Source organism: Diplotaxodon limnothrissa, linkage group LG3 (genome assembly GCF_057381915.1).
Source record: "Diplotaxodon limnothrissa isolate DT_005_m linkage group LG3, D_limnothrissa_male_GT1.1, whole genome shotgun sequence".
Taxonomy (NCBI): Eukaryota; Metazoa; Chordata; class Actinopteri; order Cichliformes; family Cichlidae; genus Diplotaxodon; species Diplotaxodon limnothrissa.
The window spans coordinates 70,616,299-70,633,022 of NC_140598.1; the positions used below are offsets into that span (position 1 = coordinate 70,616,299).

Below are 16,724 nucleotides of genomic sequence, written 5' to 3' on the forward strand. Positions count from 1 at the left end.
GAAAGTGTAAGCAGTGTATGCGGTCACATCACGTGCTTAAGGTTGTGTTAGCACTGATAATTCCTTCACAGTTCTTTAAAGATGCTGAAGTCATCATATCAGCTGTAAATGCAGTGCTGCTGCTGTCCTTACGCTATACTTTCAAGCATCACACTTTCTTACTGACCAGTTTATTTCCACTTTTTATGCTCTAGTATGGTGTGACTGAATGAAGTCAGCAAACCAAATTCTGTCCATCTGAGGAAGAGAAGAAACTTGCATGAAATGGGAAGAATGAGATGAAGATGGCTCCTATGCTTTAGACGTGGCACTGTTTCTGCCATTGTAAGTACGCTAATGCTTGAAAGATCCATTAAAAGTCTGACACTTCACTCTTCAGCTGGAGCGTCCATCAAGTTTTACATTCCAGGTTTCCTCGTTGGGATTACGACTCAGACGATGATGTGAAAAATTAGTTATTACATTAAACCCATAAAATCAACACTGGCAAAAAAGCCGTGCACTTCACAGAGCAGCTTTCTATGGCCGAGCAGCTCCTGCAGGTGTAAGGTGTAGGTGTCACAGCACTCTGGTCCAAAGAGGTTATGTGCAGCATGCAGACAGAAAATGGCTTTACAGAATATGACTGAATGTTGAGGCACCAAAACACACTCAGTCTGCCCCTCAGTCTGATCAAGAAGAAAACCTGACTGAGCGCTTCATAACATCAGTATGATGATGTCCCAGAGGCCATGTTCAGGTTATTCTCCCGTCCACACTGAGCGGGCGGATCAGTGGAGTCTGCATTAGCTTTAACAGAAAGGTCTGATTTAAGCAGGTAAGCTGAATAGACAAGAAAAGCTAGAAAGCTTTATCAACTATAACCCCAGCGAGGACCTTGACAGGTGTCTTGTGTACAGGTGAAGGCTGGACAGTCAGCAGGATACCTTCCTAACATTTGTCATTCCCAGCATTGAACCGTTTCCTGGCACAGCCTCAGTGAAACACAGCATCGTTTCCACCCCACAGTTACAGACAGGCTGTGCTTTTCTTTGGTAACACCGTCGAAAGAGAAGCCCCGTGTCCTCTCTCAGTAGCTGCTTTCGTGTCCTGTCAGGATGTACAGGCTGCTCAGTGCTGACGGGTCATCAGTCGGTGTGCTCTGAAGGATGATGTCTCTGCACAGTGTCAGCAAATGAGAAGGAGATGAGTTGTAAAGGAGAACCAGAGAAAGGCAGTACTAACCTAAAGCCAGTGCCTCCACCTGCTTCTACTCCTCCCACCTCTAGTACTAACACTACTCTACTGATACTACAACCACTGTAGTTTGACTTTAATGCTACACACTGGTACAGTACTGGTACACTTACTGGAGTTTTACTCCTGTTCCTGCTCATCACCATGCCTACTACTTTTTTAAACTTTATGATAAGTGTGAACATTTACACACCAGCATACAAACAAGTTTAAAGTAGAAAAAAGGAAGCAAAGAGCTGAGAAATACATAAAACATAACACAGAAGAAAAAGAAACCTTTGCAGGGATTCCTTCTACACCCAGTTTGAGTAAAAACTAACTGAAGCACAAGGAAAGAAGATAAGATCAACTAAATAAGGGTTGTATAATAATACTTAGTACTGGCAGCCAGCAGCGCCAAGCCTCAGCCTCCCAGTAGACACACCTATGGTACCGATTTAAAATCCTACACCGGTTCTTATATAGTGCTTTTCTACTCTGAGCACTCAAAGCTTGCCTCATTCACCCGTTCACACCCATTCATACTCTGACGGATGCACCGGAGAGCAACTTTCATGCAGGATATCTGGCATGTAGACGGGGAGTAGGTGACCGGCTCCCCCACCTGAGCAGTTTGGGTTTGGGAGACGGACACCCTCTCTACTTTTAACATTAGGATTACAACTTTCCTTTCTTCCCTGAATCCTCCCTTAGTTAGCCTAGTCTAGGCTGCTGGCGGGTTCCCGTGATGCACCAAGTGTTTCTTCTTCAGTCGCCCTTTTCACTCACTATCTATTTAAACACCTCTCTGCATTCAATCATTAGTTGAGAATATTCTCTGGCTCTCTTCCCCAGATTGTCTTTGTCCCGTCTTCCTCCTCTCACCCCCCCAACCAATCGCAGCAGATGCCCGCCCCTCCCCCAGCCTGGTTCAGATTTTCACCTGCTAAAAGGGAGTTTTTCACCTTTGTGCACCATAATTGCAGGGCCTTTATCTTAAAATATACAGTGTCTTGAAGTGACTATTGTTGTGATTTGGTACTAGAATAAAGAAAATTAGCACTAAGGAAAGTAGTTTTCTGTACAAAGTGTCAGGTAGACGGTAGTTGGTAACTTTAATGGCTGTTTTTCTTTGGAGGGCTGCATGCAAACACATAGGCTGCATTTCCTAAATCCTTGGATCTGAGTAACCAACAGAACAAACACTCTAGTGTGACTCCTGCTTTAATGCTACCATTAATGCTAGCAGTATTCATCCTACTTCCACATGCTACTCTGAAAATCACTTCCAGGTCTATTAACAATAGTATCAAGAAAAATACTATCCTGATTACTTCTGATGTACTAGGATTACTAGTTTCTCACAGTGATTGATAGCTCTTGTCAGCATACAGTTAACATACCTGTTTGTTCCCAGAACTCTGAACACACGACTCTCATCTGTAATTTCTTGTGTTACCTGCACATAAAGTGAAAATTCACATGTGTAATGACTTAGAACAAATATGATAAGCACATGATACGAGCTCAGCCAACGTTGGATGAATTTACTAGTTCATCACCTCATCTGAATGGAAACTCCTCCCTTTGAGGCCATGCTTCCAGAACGCCAGCACACTATCCTGCAAGCAGACTGACAGAACAGGAGGTGTCACTCAGCTTTCAGGACACACATCAGCTCTCATTCACTTTGTTTGTCACATCATCATTTCTACCTAGTGTTTCAATGGGGAAGTCAAAGACTATTTCTGCAGCCAGCTGTCTGGATGGAAGTCCTTGCAGGTTCACGATCTTTACAGTTCCTGTCCAAACGGTACACAGATTGAGAATGAGCATGAAAGACATTTGAAGGATTCACAATATGCGAGGGGACTTACTTTCCAAGGTGATGAGAACAGTGTCTCGGTCCAGCTGGGTTACCTGCACGGCCCTGAGTGCTCCACTATCTCCTGATGCACGGAAAGAAGGAAGCTTGTTGAAACAAGTTGAAGCTTGAAGCTTCAGGAAGTCAGCAGAGAAATTCAGAAACGGTCCTACCTGGCACTGGAACAGGAGCGCCGTTCAGCTCTATAATATCAAACCTGAGCTGTTGGCCGGTTGGTGGTTTATCATTACTACAGTCTCTCACTCCAACACACAGCTGAGGAAACTCATCTGTTGCCAACACCAGCAGTTCAAATATCGGAAGAGCATCTGGGAGCCTGATGGCGAGTTGCTGTGAAACAGTCACCAAGGAAACAAGAAAAACTAAATAAATTCTCATGATGGTTAAGTGATGCTTGTTAAACCTGAGCTGAACCTGTTCATACAACCGTCCAAAACAGCACAACAGAATTCTTGTATGATTATTAAATCTTGAGATTAAAGATAAACTGATGCCATCCATCCATCCATCCATCCACCCACCCACCCACCCATCCATCCGTCCGTCCATCCACCCATCCATCCATCCACCCACCCACCCACCCACCCATCCACCCGTCCATCCACCCGTCCATCCATCCATCCATCCGTCCACCCACCCATCCAGCCGTCCATCCAGCCGTCCATCCACCCACCCATCCATCCACCCATCCAGCCGTCCATCCATCCATCCATCCATCCATCCATCCATCCATCCAGCTGTCCATCCATCCAGCCGTCCATCCATCCATCCACCCACCCATCCATCCATCCATCCGTCTATCCATCCATCCATCCATCCATCCATCCATCCATCCAGCTGTCCATCCATCCAGCCGTCCATCCATCCATCCATCCATCCATCCGTCTATCCATCCATCCACCCAACCATCCACCCATCCAGCTGTCCATCCATCCATCCGTCCACCCACCCATCCATCCACCCATCCAGCCGTCCATCCACCCACCCATCCATCCACCCATCCAGCCGTCCATCCATCCATCCATCCAGCTGTCCATCCATCCAGCCGTCCATCCATCCATCCAGCCGTCCATCCAGCCGTCCATCTGTCCATCCATCCGTCCATCCGTCCACCCATCCAGCTGTCCATCCATCCTTCCGTCCATCCATCCATCCATCCATCCAGCCGTCCATCCATCCATCCAGCCGTCCATCCACCCGCTTCCGCTTATGGGTGGCGGGGGGCTGGAGCCTGTCCCAGCTGTCTTAGGGCGAGAGGCGGGGTGCACCCTGGACAGGTCCCAGTCTGTGGCAGGGCTAACACATAGACACAGACAACCATTCGCACACATTCACACCTATGGGCAATTTAGCGTTTCCAATGAACCTGTCCCCTAACTGCACGTCTTTGGACTGATGCCACTTTTCCATAATGTTGTGACACAGGCGTGTTTCTCCAAGCAGCACTGTGTTAGGACTGCAGACAGGCTTAACACAGAGCTCTGTTCTCACAGTACATACATTATCTTCATGAAATGTGCGAGACATTCACAAAAAACCTGTCAATTAGTCTGCTATGTGATCTAATGGTGCATGCTGGCGTTGAACTGTGTGCTGATAACACTGTTCCTGTAGCACAGAAAACACATGGTAACCATTCAGTTACACGAGCTTGGACCCAGAGAAGGTGCTGTTGGTGTTTTTGGACGGCGTTTATACAACGTTTCTTTTATTTAGTCCCTAAAATCTTGTTGGGCTTGAATAAAAAGTATGCATATGTTATTAAAAAAACAATGACATGCTTCAGATTTTGATATGCTGTCTGTCTACTTTTATGTAATCCAGGTCTAATGGCTGGTTTGCATTGTGGAAATAGGGTTAGAGTTAGAAAGGAAGACATTTATTCAGGTGGCAAGTTCGACATATCTGTACAAACCTTTAGATGCATGAACTTTTGAAGAGGCTCATACCACAAGAGTAAAACCAGGCCAGATGGGACAGCCCCGCACAGAAATGTGCTATCTGTGTATGGGTTTCTTGCTGAAACAGAGAGAGCAGGACTAAGTGTCTGCAGTTGTTCTCCGTGAACAAACAGACTGACCAGAGTAACTCTGCACTGCTTACCTACACTGCACCTCCTACAACCTTTAGTGTCAGGAATCTTTACAGATATGGCAAACTTTCTGTAGCCAACAGAGAATATCCAGGTCAGAACAAGCAGACAAAATTGGGTTTACAGTATCCTCCTTCCTCAAAATCAAGTGGTAGCATCATACATGACATTATTAACACTGCTGCACCTACAGCTCCTGTTTCCCTGCATCTGTGATGGCGTGTCGTACCTGAGACTGATCCGCTCAGTGAGGCGGTTGGTGCTGAGCGACAGGCTGCTGTGTTTCTTGTGCAGATGTCCTTTCTGTTCAAACAGAGCTGGCAGGCTGTGCGAGTAAAGCTGGGCCGACTTGCCTGCAGGATGGAGCCTTTTTAGAGCAGCATATTATCGAGTGGACACAATGTTCTCCGTTTGTGTCACGCTGTTTGTTACCTGATACGGACATCAGCACATTGTTCATAACATATAGCCATATACATCGCTGAGGGAGGAGCTGTGGGGAAAAGACAAGCAGTTCACTGAGACTTCAAACATCCAGCTTCAGTCATCAGACTGTTCCAGAAACATCATTTCCTGGTTTTCAGCGCTCCTCCTTTCATCAGGAGCTGCACTCCTTACTTGGGTTTTTCAGGGTGATGCGATTAATGACTTGCACTTTTCTGTTATTACTTGCATTCTTACACAATGCTCTTCTACTCTGACTGACACTTTCAACTACCAGCTTGACCGTGCATCACTCTTTTCTACCTCAAAACGACCAGTTACACATGTCTGCATGAATTCTGCACGCACGTTTGCACTACAAGCTGCACACAAACACGTGCACACATCCATGATTTACTCCAAACCTAACCTTCGGCGCTTTTAAACTTCCAACCCCTTCAGTGGAAACATCGGGAGAAGTTTGCCAGATTTAGGGTTTGCAGTGTTATTGCAGTGTTAAGCACAGACTGGTTTTAAGGAGGTCACTCCTTACTGGGGTTATATTGTCATAGTATCTTATGCTGCAGACCTAACCTGCGCTGGACCGAGTTATTCTTCCTGCACGTCTGTGCACGGATAGTCGAGCATCTTATGAATATAGCCACTTGACCTCTGACCCATTTCAGTATAAGATATTGTGAAAGTATTAGTCTTAGCTGACTTTCCTTCGTGTTTCTAATAGAGATGGCACGATACCACTTTTTTATGTCCGATACCGATACCGATATCATAAATTTGGATATCTGCCGATACCGATATGAATCCGATATAGTGTTTTTTAATCAACAAAACTGTTTTTTTAAATATCTTGCTGCATTTTGTATAAGTTCATACTCAAGTTTAAAACAACAACTACACTAAAGCTATTCTGTTATACCTGTATGCAAAAAAAATATTTCATAGTTCAGCAATACTGATCAATCTAATAAACTTAAACCTACACCATCCTCCCTATTCTGGTATTTTAAGAGTACTTAGCGTAAATATTAAGCAACCTAACTAATAGGGTTCCAACTCCCAGCAACAACAAAAATAAATAAATAAAAAATAGGGAACCACCCCCCATGCTCCACCTCATGATGCTTAATCAACGTAATCAACCTTAATTTGATGCAGTGTGGGAAAAAAATGCACAGAAATCAATTATTTTTCAAGAATAATTAAATAGATTCAACATCTTTCTTCAACAAAATTGCAGACTGCACAGATGGTACCTTCCCAAAGGAAAAAGTACTATAGCTTACTAGGGTATATATATTAGACTTAACAGTTACTATATACAGTAATGGACTTCTATACATTTTACATCAAATTAAAACTTTGGGTGTCAGATAATTATTTATTAAAAGCTAGACATTTTAAATGAGAATAAGAAAGAAAAGTATGTCTTTGTGCCCCCTTTTACCTGTTAATGCCCTATCGGCCCCCCTGGCTAAACTTTGCTAGATCCGCCCCTGCACAGTTACCAGTGTCAGCTACGTAGAAAAAGATCCTCGAGTAGAAAGTAATATTAACCTCTGGGAGGTCCTAGAAAAATGCATACACTATTGGTCTTAGAGCCACAAATCGACCACGCCATAAAAAGTGCTATAAAAAGATTATATATCAATATTTCTTTCCACTTTAAATTAGCCAGTCTTGTAAAACTACTTCTCCCTGAAATATTCATACAAAGTTTTAATTATAGTTTCGTTGTTTTAAGGGTTAGGGTTAGGGTTAGCACCAACATGTATTTCGATCCACTTTTTTTTTTTTTTTTGCAGGAGCATAAAAAGCCCTCCAGGCGGCCAGCTGCTGGCAAGCTCCCCACAAAGACTGAAGGTGGAACGATCACGATCCCTTTAACCGTAGTTAATCTGCAGTGAAAAATAGCGTTTATAATGGGTTTCAATGGGGCACAAATCGACCACTAAGACCAATAGTGTAAGTTTGTCTGTAGCTTAGCCACTGAAGCTAATTTCCGGAAGTCATACTGCAATTTTAACAGTAAATGTGACCAAACTGTTTTTTGCAGACTTTCGCTATATTCCATTCAACAAAGTGCAAATGGCGTGTATACGAACAATGGAAAATGGCACAAATTGACCCAAGACCACCCAGAGGTTAAATAAATTCTAACAACAGCTGATCAAGCTTAAACGTGCTGCTGTTGTTTATCCGCTGGTTTCCTCTTTCTGGTGCAAAGTGGGCCAAAAACAAACAAGAGAGACGGACTCGCAACAGAAAAGCTGATCAGCTGATCATTTAAGCAGTTTCACGATTGAAGTAGCAGCCGGAGAGCGAGAGGCAGTCGCTTGTTAAGCTTAACGTGGGAATGCTTTACAAACATTCAGAGATGGACTTACACACTTGCTTTACTTCTCTCGGGGATAACTTTGTCGGAGATGAAATGCCGGGTTGCTAGCGAAGCTCCACATGCTATCCAGACCACCGACAGGTCCCGCATGCCACAGCTGCTCTATCACGTGATGCATACTGCTCGACGTGCTAACGTTCTGAGGTGAGTTACGGCGTGTTGCAAGTTTTGTGAGGTGCTTTCGTGATATTTAATGGATCAGATTACATTTTTTATTTTTCTCCGATATCCGATCCAGTAATTTAGGTCAGTATCGGACCGATACCGATACGTAATATCGGATCGGTCTATCTCTAGTTTCTACTGTTCTTGTGTTACTAGTAGCCCTGATGTTTCCCCTGTCTGACCTCTGTCTCGTCTATGTGTTGCTCAGTTTTCTGGTGTGTCGTGTTTTTGTCCGTCTTCCCTCCTTTTCCTCTCATCGCCGTCATCTGTGTCCAATCATTTTAGCCCGTACCTTGATCCCCATCTGTTCATCTTTGTTCTAATCCCTGTTTTGTAGCATGTAGCATGTCTTCCACACATAGCTCCTGCCTCTGTGCTCATTTTGGGATTCTGTTTTGTTGTTGGCTAATTTTGTGCACAGCTAAAGTTTGCTTTGCTGACTTTCCCTTGGTGCTTTGCAAATAAGTCGTCTTTCCAATAACTTCACCAGAATGGAGGGCAATGAAAAGCATTAAAATGTTACCAATTATACTCATTAAACACAGGACATGTAATAAAGGATTCAGGCCAGTTAAGTGGAGTGGACAGCATGGCTGTTAAAGCATTATAAATGTGAGAGAATTACGATCTTACCTTCTCTAATGTATCTTCATGAAGTTCATTAAGGTTCAGTGTGTAGATGCCTTCTTCTGCCCCAAGAATAAGATACTGATCTAAGTAGGGAAAGTGTTTATATAAAGAAGTTTCCATCAGCACCAAACACAGACACCATTACCATCGCATCACAAGGTTCAGACACCAGACCTGCTTTCACTTTGGCTGCTATCCCCATTAAGAGTGCCTCTTTGTGCTACAAACAGCACGCTCATGACCCATGCTGTGTGCAGGCACCTGGCCACTACAGTGCCACATCACATTCATTGTGACACATTGAAGGACGTGCACACGTAACAAAGAGCATCTCTGCACAACAAGACCATCTTAAAGAGAACACAGCCACATTTAAGTCAGTTACAGCTTTCCTTTCAAACAAGAAGTCTCCTTTTCATCGTACCTTGCATAAATGAACTGTCTGCTCACATTAATATAAACCTGTTATAAACCTGCTGCTGTGAGATTTCTGAGAAAACGCTCTCATTACTCCACTATGAAGTAAAAATAGAACCATAGACCAAACCACTGACCTCTTGTTTTGGGAAAAATCCAGGTGACGGCGCAGTTGATTTTTAGAGGGCAGCCATTGAAGACTTTAGAGAAGCAGGCTCCCATCTACAGAAGCAGCAGAGCAACTGAATCACGTATGGTCTGGCATGTTTAGATTGACTCTTCAGTTTAGGTATGTTATCTTTCCAACAAAACCAAACTGGCTGTTATACTTTTATTCAAAGTTGCACAAGTAATTTTTTCTGTTCAGTCATCCAGGTCACGGTAATCTGAGGAGCTTTGTCTCCCAATAGGGCTTAAAATCTGGGACTCTCCACCTACTGCTCTTAGAACTGAAGGAGCTTCTCAGATAAGAGATGAAACGTCCCTTTGTCTTTCAAAGCTCCTTAGATCACAAACCAGTTTGCACAAGAGTTACTCTAAAAGTGAGGAAGTAGTGAGAAGGTGCAGAGGTTTGTGGAATCTGTTGGCAGGACACAGCCATTAAAACACACGGTTGTACGTGAGGAAGCATATCATGTTAGTCATGAGAGCTTTGGCCGTAAAATGTTAAACTTCACACTTACATGGACTTGAGGGGTGGGAGGAAGGCCATGACAATCAGCGCTCTAAAAATGTCAAAGGTTACACACAACAAATGTTATTATTTTTTGTAAATGTCACAAATCAGCATTTTGACTGTTACACGGTGTGTAGTCCGACACCTTTAAAGGATCCAATCATTAGGAAGTTATAAGGTTAGCAAGTCACACAGGCTGATATGCTGAGGCTTCCACTTACATCATCCTTCGTCTTCCTCCTCAGTGTGCTCCATTCTGGTGATAGTGGGGTCTCTCGCTTGGGTGAGGAAGCAGTAGTAACCAACTCTGCTGGCACAGCGCCCTCCGCTGGCCGACACGTTTCACTGCAGCCCTTCGTGATGTCCCGAGTGGCCGAACACCTGGCCAAGGCTAAAAGGAGAAAGAGATTTCTGTGGGACTCATTGTGAGCTTGGTCAGCTTAAAGTGGAACTATTACGGTCATAGCTGAAGTTAATGCATGCATGAAGTCATGTCTGCAGTAACTGCAGTATACATTATTACATGGTATTAAAGTTCCACATCACGACATCACGACATTTACATTCATTAGCGTACAAAACAACAAGCAAGTGCAGTGTGTCAGCCTGAAAAAGCAGATACTTTGACAACCTCTAAGAAAGTACAAAGATGACTAAAATATGCAAGAAAACTGCTCCTGCTGAAGGTGGAAACAATAAACAACAAACGTGTTTCACCACTTGAGGCAAAAACACTCCATCGAGTACACCCAGATCACGATGGCACACAAGGAGGAGACACTAACAACGTTAAGCAGTTGTTCAAAAAGCCTGAGCCAAGATACAACATCCCAGGTAGAAGATAACTTTTTACTTTATGTGATGATATTGTGGAGTTAGAAGGTTGATTTACTTTTCTGTTAAAGTGTTATATGTTATGTTTTGAGTTTTCTACGATACTTTCGTCCTTACATTTGTCTAATTCTGTGTAACTGCTCTGCACTCTAACTCTGCTGATGCAGGCGCATTGGAATAATTCAATTTAATTTATATATCAACAAATAATCACAACATTTGCCTCAAGGTGCTGAATAGTGTAAGGTAAAAAACCCTACAATAATACAGACAAATCAGAAAACCTCAACAATCATATGACCCCCTATGAGCAAACACTTTGGCCACAGCGGGAAGGAAAAACTCCCTTTTAACAGGAAGAAACCTCCAGCAGAACCAGGCTCAGGGAGGGGCGGGGCCATCTGCTGCGACCGGTTGGGGTGAGAGAAGGAAGACAGGATAAAGACACATCAAGCAACTTATAAGGATAAATGTGCAGGCAAATTGTTTATATCCAGCAAAGCTGAGAATAAAACTGGACACCGGAGAGAAGACCTAACAGAGGCCGCACGGCGGCTGAAAGAGCTCTGAGAGTCTGAACAGGACGTGGAGAAAGAGAGTGCATCGAAGAGGAGCTGAAGGAAGGCTGGAGAAGCAACAGGCAGGCAGCGGTGTCAGCATCAGACCTCAGGGCCCTTATGCAGGAAGAACTCTAAATTAACTCAATTCTAGAGCGACTTGAATATGTGTTGATTGATACGTAGAAAGGGACAAAAGAAAGAAGAACCCGAGGCAGATAGGTTTCAGATAGTAAAATATCCCATATTAACAAACAATATATTTATAAAGTTCAGACGGAGGACGCGTTTAGGTTTAACATGAGTGGATTACACTCACCTAGGATTTATTGACTGTTTCTTATCAATTTTTACTCCCTGAAGCCGGGAAGAATTTTTTAAAATTCCATCATGTTGGATTTTATACTTGATTAAAAAAAACATATCAAATAATGATTTCGTACATTTATTTAATATTTCTAAGCGTGAGACTCAAGAAAAATACAAATAGAAAATGCGAGGAATTGAGGGGTGTCATGTAGGGGGTTTGGCAGTGGGAGGAGCTCAGACGGTCACGTCCCAACAGGTTTATTTTGTTCATAGTGAAAGGTAAGGACTCTCACTGGCTGCTATAAGCATGTTTTGACGTGTTTTCTGTGGCAGTAGGAATGAGTATAAACACTCTGCTATCAGATTTTGTTCATGCTTCAACATTCAGGATTTTGTTTGCTGTATCAGCCACACTCGTGTTTTAGTTCTGTTTTATGGCTCCGAGAGGTTGTGTCATTTCTCCAGACAACTTTTGTTTGATTTGTGCTGAATACACTGTTAAAAGTCAACAAAGGAACATAAGGGATTTTGCGAATAAAGTTTATTTTGCTTACTTCAAGATGAAACTTTGGGATCGAGACAAAACACCCTGATTTTTTGCAAAAAAACAAACATTTTTGGATTCAGCACCCTAAAAATATCCCATTCTCGCGTACAGAGCAAAGGGGAATATGCAATCATATAGAGAAAATGACACATATGCACTTTGTTATTTATAACATAAAAGGAATTAATAACCTGATTAAGAGAAACATTTCCTGTGACAGTCACAGAGACTGCAGTGCTCTGCAGCTTTGATTCTAGAAACCGACCTGAGACAGAACATCATGTACCGCAAAAAGGGACCCCAGACCTGATTAAAGATATCTCTCCCCTTAACTCTGTACATGACCTGTTCAACAAGAGTTAGATGATGCAGTATTATCCTGCAACCTGTCATAACAGCCAGATGCACCCAGAGCCTCTGTCTTCTAGAAAGATTCATGCTGTCAGGTAACAGACCCAGGACACACAAAGCTGGAGTCTTAGAGAGATTAAGATGAAAAAGATCATTCATAAGGTTAACATGTATTTTCCACATGCATACAGCATATGAACTGACATCCTGGCTTCTTTCTGACATTTCCAGCAGGTTCTGGAATAACTCCTGGATACTAGATGGAGGGTCTGGGTTAGTCTTCAGATTAGATCAAGGTCCAGATCCCCCAGCTGATGAATTCCTGCCCTAGCACACGCATCCCACTTGAACGCTTTCTTACCAATAAATACTTTCTTGTTATACCAGACAGAGGCTCGAGAGGTGAGAGAGGGATTAGTGTTGATGAACTGGTGAGCTCTAAACTAAGTCTCTTGTACAAAAGCCAAAAACGGGACCTTTAAGGCCTCTAAAGGTGTAGGAGCCACTAAGCTTTCATCAGTCGCCACCTATGACGGCAGGAGAGTTATTCATCTTAACTAACTGAGAGATAGTGGCACAGTATCCATTTTCTATCTCTGATAGCATATATGTTGAACCGATTGAAGGATGGCTTTCTGCCTGCCCACATATCTCAGTCTCAGGATACAAGATTAATAAATTAATCAGAGGCAGTGATGATATCTGGGGACTGGCCTATGCAAATGAATGAAAGGGTTTCCTTCCGCTGGCCCAGACAAGGATTTAGATATCTAGGAATTACACTCACGGCAAAATCCAAGCAATTATTTGAAGCCAATTACAACAAGCTCATTAGACAAACAAACAAAGATATAACACGATGGGATATTCTGCCCCTCTCTTTATTTGGAAGACGCGAAAGCTTGAAAACAGTAAGATTGAAAACATGGAGTGTCCAGCAGTGTCTCCAGACTTCAACCCCATCGAACTGGTTTGGGATGAACTGGACAGAAGCAAAGCAAAGCAACCTACAAGGTCCACATGTATGGGAACTTCTGCAGCAGATATGGGAGAATATTTGATTTCTACTGTAGACAGAAGCCACGGCTGTGTTCAGCTGTTATGTCTGCCAAAGGGTCGACTTTGATGAGCCAACGTTTAGAATACATTTTGGTCTAGAACTGATTCCATGATTTCTTTTTTAACTCCAGCTGCACTATGCTTTCATTTCAGAGTGCAATCAGACATTAAACTGCATCATTTTCAATAACAAACTGGAAGAACTGGGGTGTTCTAAAACTTCTGACTGTTAGTTTAGGTCGTTCATTGTGACCGTTCTGGAATCACTGACTGGATACTTTAACTACAGAGAGCTCTTTTACTTTGATATGCTGTGTGACGTTCATGTAAATAATCCTTAACAACTGCACAGTCAAAAGTTAATATAGTAGTTAGCATAACTTTCCCCTCTGAAGGAGCTTTATTTAAAGCTACGGACGTTTACAGAAGCCTACCAAGAAGCACCACCCAGTGCTTATGACCTGTGCATCAACAGTGTGCTGCGCCTGGTGAAGCATCAAGTATATAAAGACATCGCTGGGATCACATATGTTTACCTCACTGTCTGAAATAGTCTAATACAAACATCTGAAACTGCAACGTTATATGGGACAGAACAGAAGTTAAAAGAAAAAGCGTCTGTTTAAAGGCAGACAAAGCTGAGGTCTAATGTTGTGATGAGTACCTGTGGTGGAGTCGGCTGTGACAGCGCTGTCGGGGCCCAGTGTACAGGTCGGTCTCGGTGTAAGATCTTTGTCCTCTGTGCTGGGAGTCAAAGAGCTGAAGGCTGGCAGTGAGGCCGTAGACGGACTGAACACACTGCTCTTTCTGCCTCCCTGAGAAACACCATCAAACATGTAACTAAATACAAATACACATTACTGTATGTGACAAGGCTGATGTGCATGGGAATGTTGCTCCCATGGTTTTATACTGAACACATTTCTGCATGTTCATCAGATGGAATAATGCCTCTGTGGTGAGTCATGGTGTTTCCTCCCTTCTCCACTGGCATTAGAGGGTGTTCCCAGGACCTCAGCTGTCGAGGGCATTTTACCCCTGCTACAACTGGACCAGACGATAAGCGATTAAAAACCCCACGAGAGGTGCAGCCAATGCTAGGGAGGAGAGGGGTAGTCAAGGGTGAGTGCCTGGTGGCTGGGCCCCAGCCAATGGTGCCTGGCCAGCAGCACCCCAAAGGAAGCCTGCACTCCTTTGGATCCACCACCTGCAGGAGGCGGCCAGAGGGATTCAGTGGCAAATGGATTGGGCAGTGGTCAACTCCTTGGGGGAAAGTTTCTTAAGGTTTAGGATGGCTTAAGGAGCCATCCTAGTTGATACAACTGAGAAGGTGCCTCTGGATTGGGAGATTAGGGCACCCTAGGAGCCTCTGGGCCCCCAGCATCCCTGTGAAGGTCTGTGCTAGGGTACAGGAAAGAAGAATCCAGCAGTTAATGCAATCTTGGATCCAGAAAGAATAAAGCAATTTTTACCCTGGTCATGGAAGGCTGCACCAAATCCTTATTCTCCTGGGGACATTCAAGTTTCCCCAAAAACTCAACACATGTTTTTGGACTTAAATTAGGCATTCAAGGCCTCCCTTGAAGTGTCCTATTATAGTGTTGATAATTATCAGATTGGAATGAAAATAATGAAGAAGCCACTTTGTCTTTGACACACTAGATCCTGCTGGACTGGAACTGAACTGTTGCTAAACAAGCAACAATAAGTTTGGACTCACACATGGTTTGATCACTCAGAGACATTTCCAAGCATTTACAGAGTCAGTACACGGGAGTAGGTTTAGCTGGTTGAGGGGGTTAAGTAGCTGGCTAAGTAAGCCTTCTTTGCTCTTTATCTCCTTTACATCTATGGCAAATTTAGAACTGCCAGTTAATCTAACGTGCATGTATTTACACTGGGACGAAGCCAGTTACCCAGCGAAACCCCAAGAGGCAGGAGGAGAGCGCACCAGTGCCACACAGAAAGGCCCCAGGTGGGGTCTGAACAAGAGTTACCCACTGTAAAACCACGCCACCTAGAGGCTGGTTGGAACAAATGACCTGTACTGTACTGAGGCAAACGTAGAATTTGAGGAAGGCTAATTTAATTTTAAAGTTAGTAGAACGCACAGGCAGGAAACTGATGGAAAGTCATAATTAAAGCTTTCTGCACAATTTTCACCTTCCATTAAAACACTTATGCTACTTTGCATTTTTAAGCATTTTTTGTAATCTTCAGGTGTACACATATTAAACTAGTATGGAAGAGTAGAAACTTCACATACTACAAAAGTATTCGCTCATCTGCCTTCACACGCATATCAACTTGAAGCCAATTGATTCTATACAAGTTGGAACAGCTGAATTTGATGATCTGGACAGGTGAGTGAATACCTTTAGCAACATATAAACTAGTATATAAAAGTTGAAGATACACACAGACACAGTATATATGAACAACTCTAGAGTGACTGAATTGTGACAGAGATTTTGTTTATGGTAGAATGATTCACACTCACATCAGCACATGGCACTCTCTTGATGGTTAAACTCCTGAAAGACAAAGGAGCAACAATGGTCATGCTCTAGAAGACAAAGACGTCTTATAATGAAATCCACATCAAGCATAATAGAAACAAGCCGGACATAAAGGCAGGTGCTGGAGATGCTGAGGGTTGGCTAAGAGCAGGACATGAACAAAAATCTGAAGGAAACATTACAACAAAGCAAGCAAACACCAGACGTTCACTGAGGCGGTGCTGGTGTGGAAACCTTTTAGAATGAAACACTATGCAGGAGGTAACAGCTCCCCTCCTATATCCAACGACATCATGGATAAAAAGAAGAAATAGAAAAAAAAAACCTGCACTGTCCAAAATCTAGTCAGTTTTCCACATAATGTGAGGGAATCAGCACAAGCACCACATCAGTGACAAGTAACACAAACCCAAAGAAGTTAACAAAACAAAACACGTACATTTGTGCTAAATCAAACGTGCTCCCAAACTCCAGTTCATGGAGGTTGGGATTAGATCAGATTGAACACAAACCTGCTGATTATACCCAACACACAGACAATGGTTGATTTTCACATCAAGAATAATTCCATGATAAGCAGCTTATTTCAGGTGAATTCAGGTGGGATGGGGAGACATTGGTGTTAGGAA

The 16,724-nt window shown here is 43.2% G+C and overlaps 1 protein-coding gene across 1 annotated transcript in view; it reads right to left on the reverse strand.

Moving 5' to 3' along the window:
- Window positions 1-1,069: 1,069 nt before the first annotated feature.
- The window catches only part of map4k2 (mitogen-activated protein kinase kinase kinase kinase 2), a 43,667-nt gene continuing 28,012 nt past the window's right edge, over window positions 1,070-16,724 (reverse strand). The window contains exons 17-32 of the mRNA XM_085349766.1: window positions 16,077-16,110; window positions 14,241-14,391; window positions 10,141-10,310; window positions 9,927-9,968; window positions 9,381-9,465; window positions 8,830-8,909; window positions 5,625-5,685; window positions 5,422-5,545; window positions 5,204-5,262; window positions 5,016-5,119; window positions 3,253-3,430; window positions 3,093-3,164; window positions 2,931-3,017; window positions 2,778-2,848; window positions 2,619-2,674; window positions 1,070-1,157 (exon numbers count right to left, since the gene is read on the reverse strand). Coding sequence (XP_085205892.1) covers window positions 1,070-1,157; window positions 2,619-2,674; window positions 2,778-2,848; window positions 2,931-3,017; window positions 3,093-3,164; window positions 3,253-3,430; window positions 5,016-5,119; window positions 5,204-5,262; window positions 5,422-5,545; window positions 5,625-5,685; window positions 8,830-8,909; window positions 9,381-9,465; window positions 9,927-9,968; window positions 10,141-10,310; window positions 14,241-14,391; window positions 16,077-16,110 — 1,462 coding nt within the window. The remainder of the gene's footprint in view (window positions 1,158-2,618; window positions 2,675-2,777; window positions 2,849-2,930; window positions 3,018-3,092; window positions 3,165-3,252; window positions 3,431-5,015; window positions 5,120-5,203; window positions 5,263-5,421; window positions 5,546-5,624; window positions 5,686-8,829; window positions 8,910-9,380; window positions 9,466-9,926; window positions 9,969-10,140; window positions 10,311-14,240; window positions 14,392-16,076; window positions 16,111-16,724) is intronic.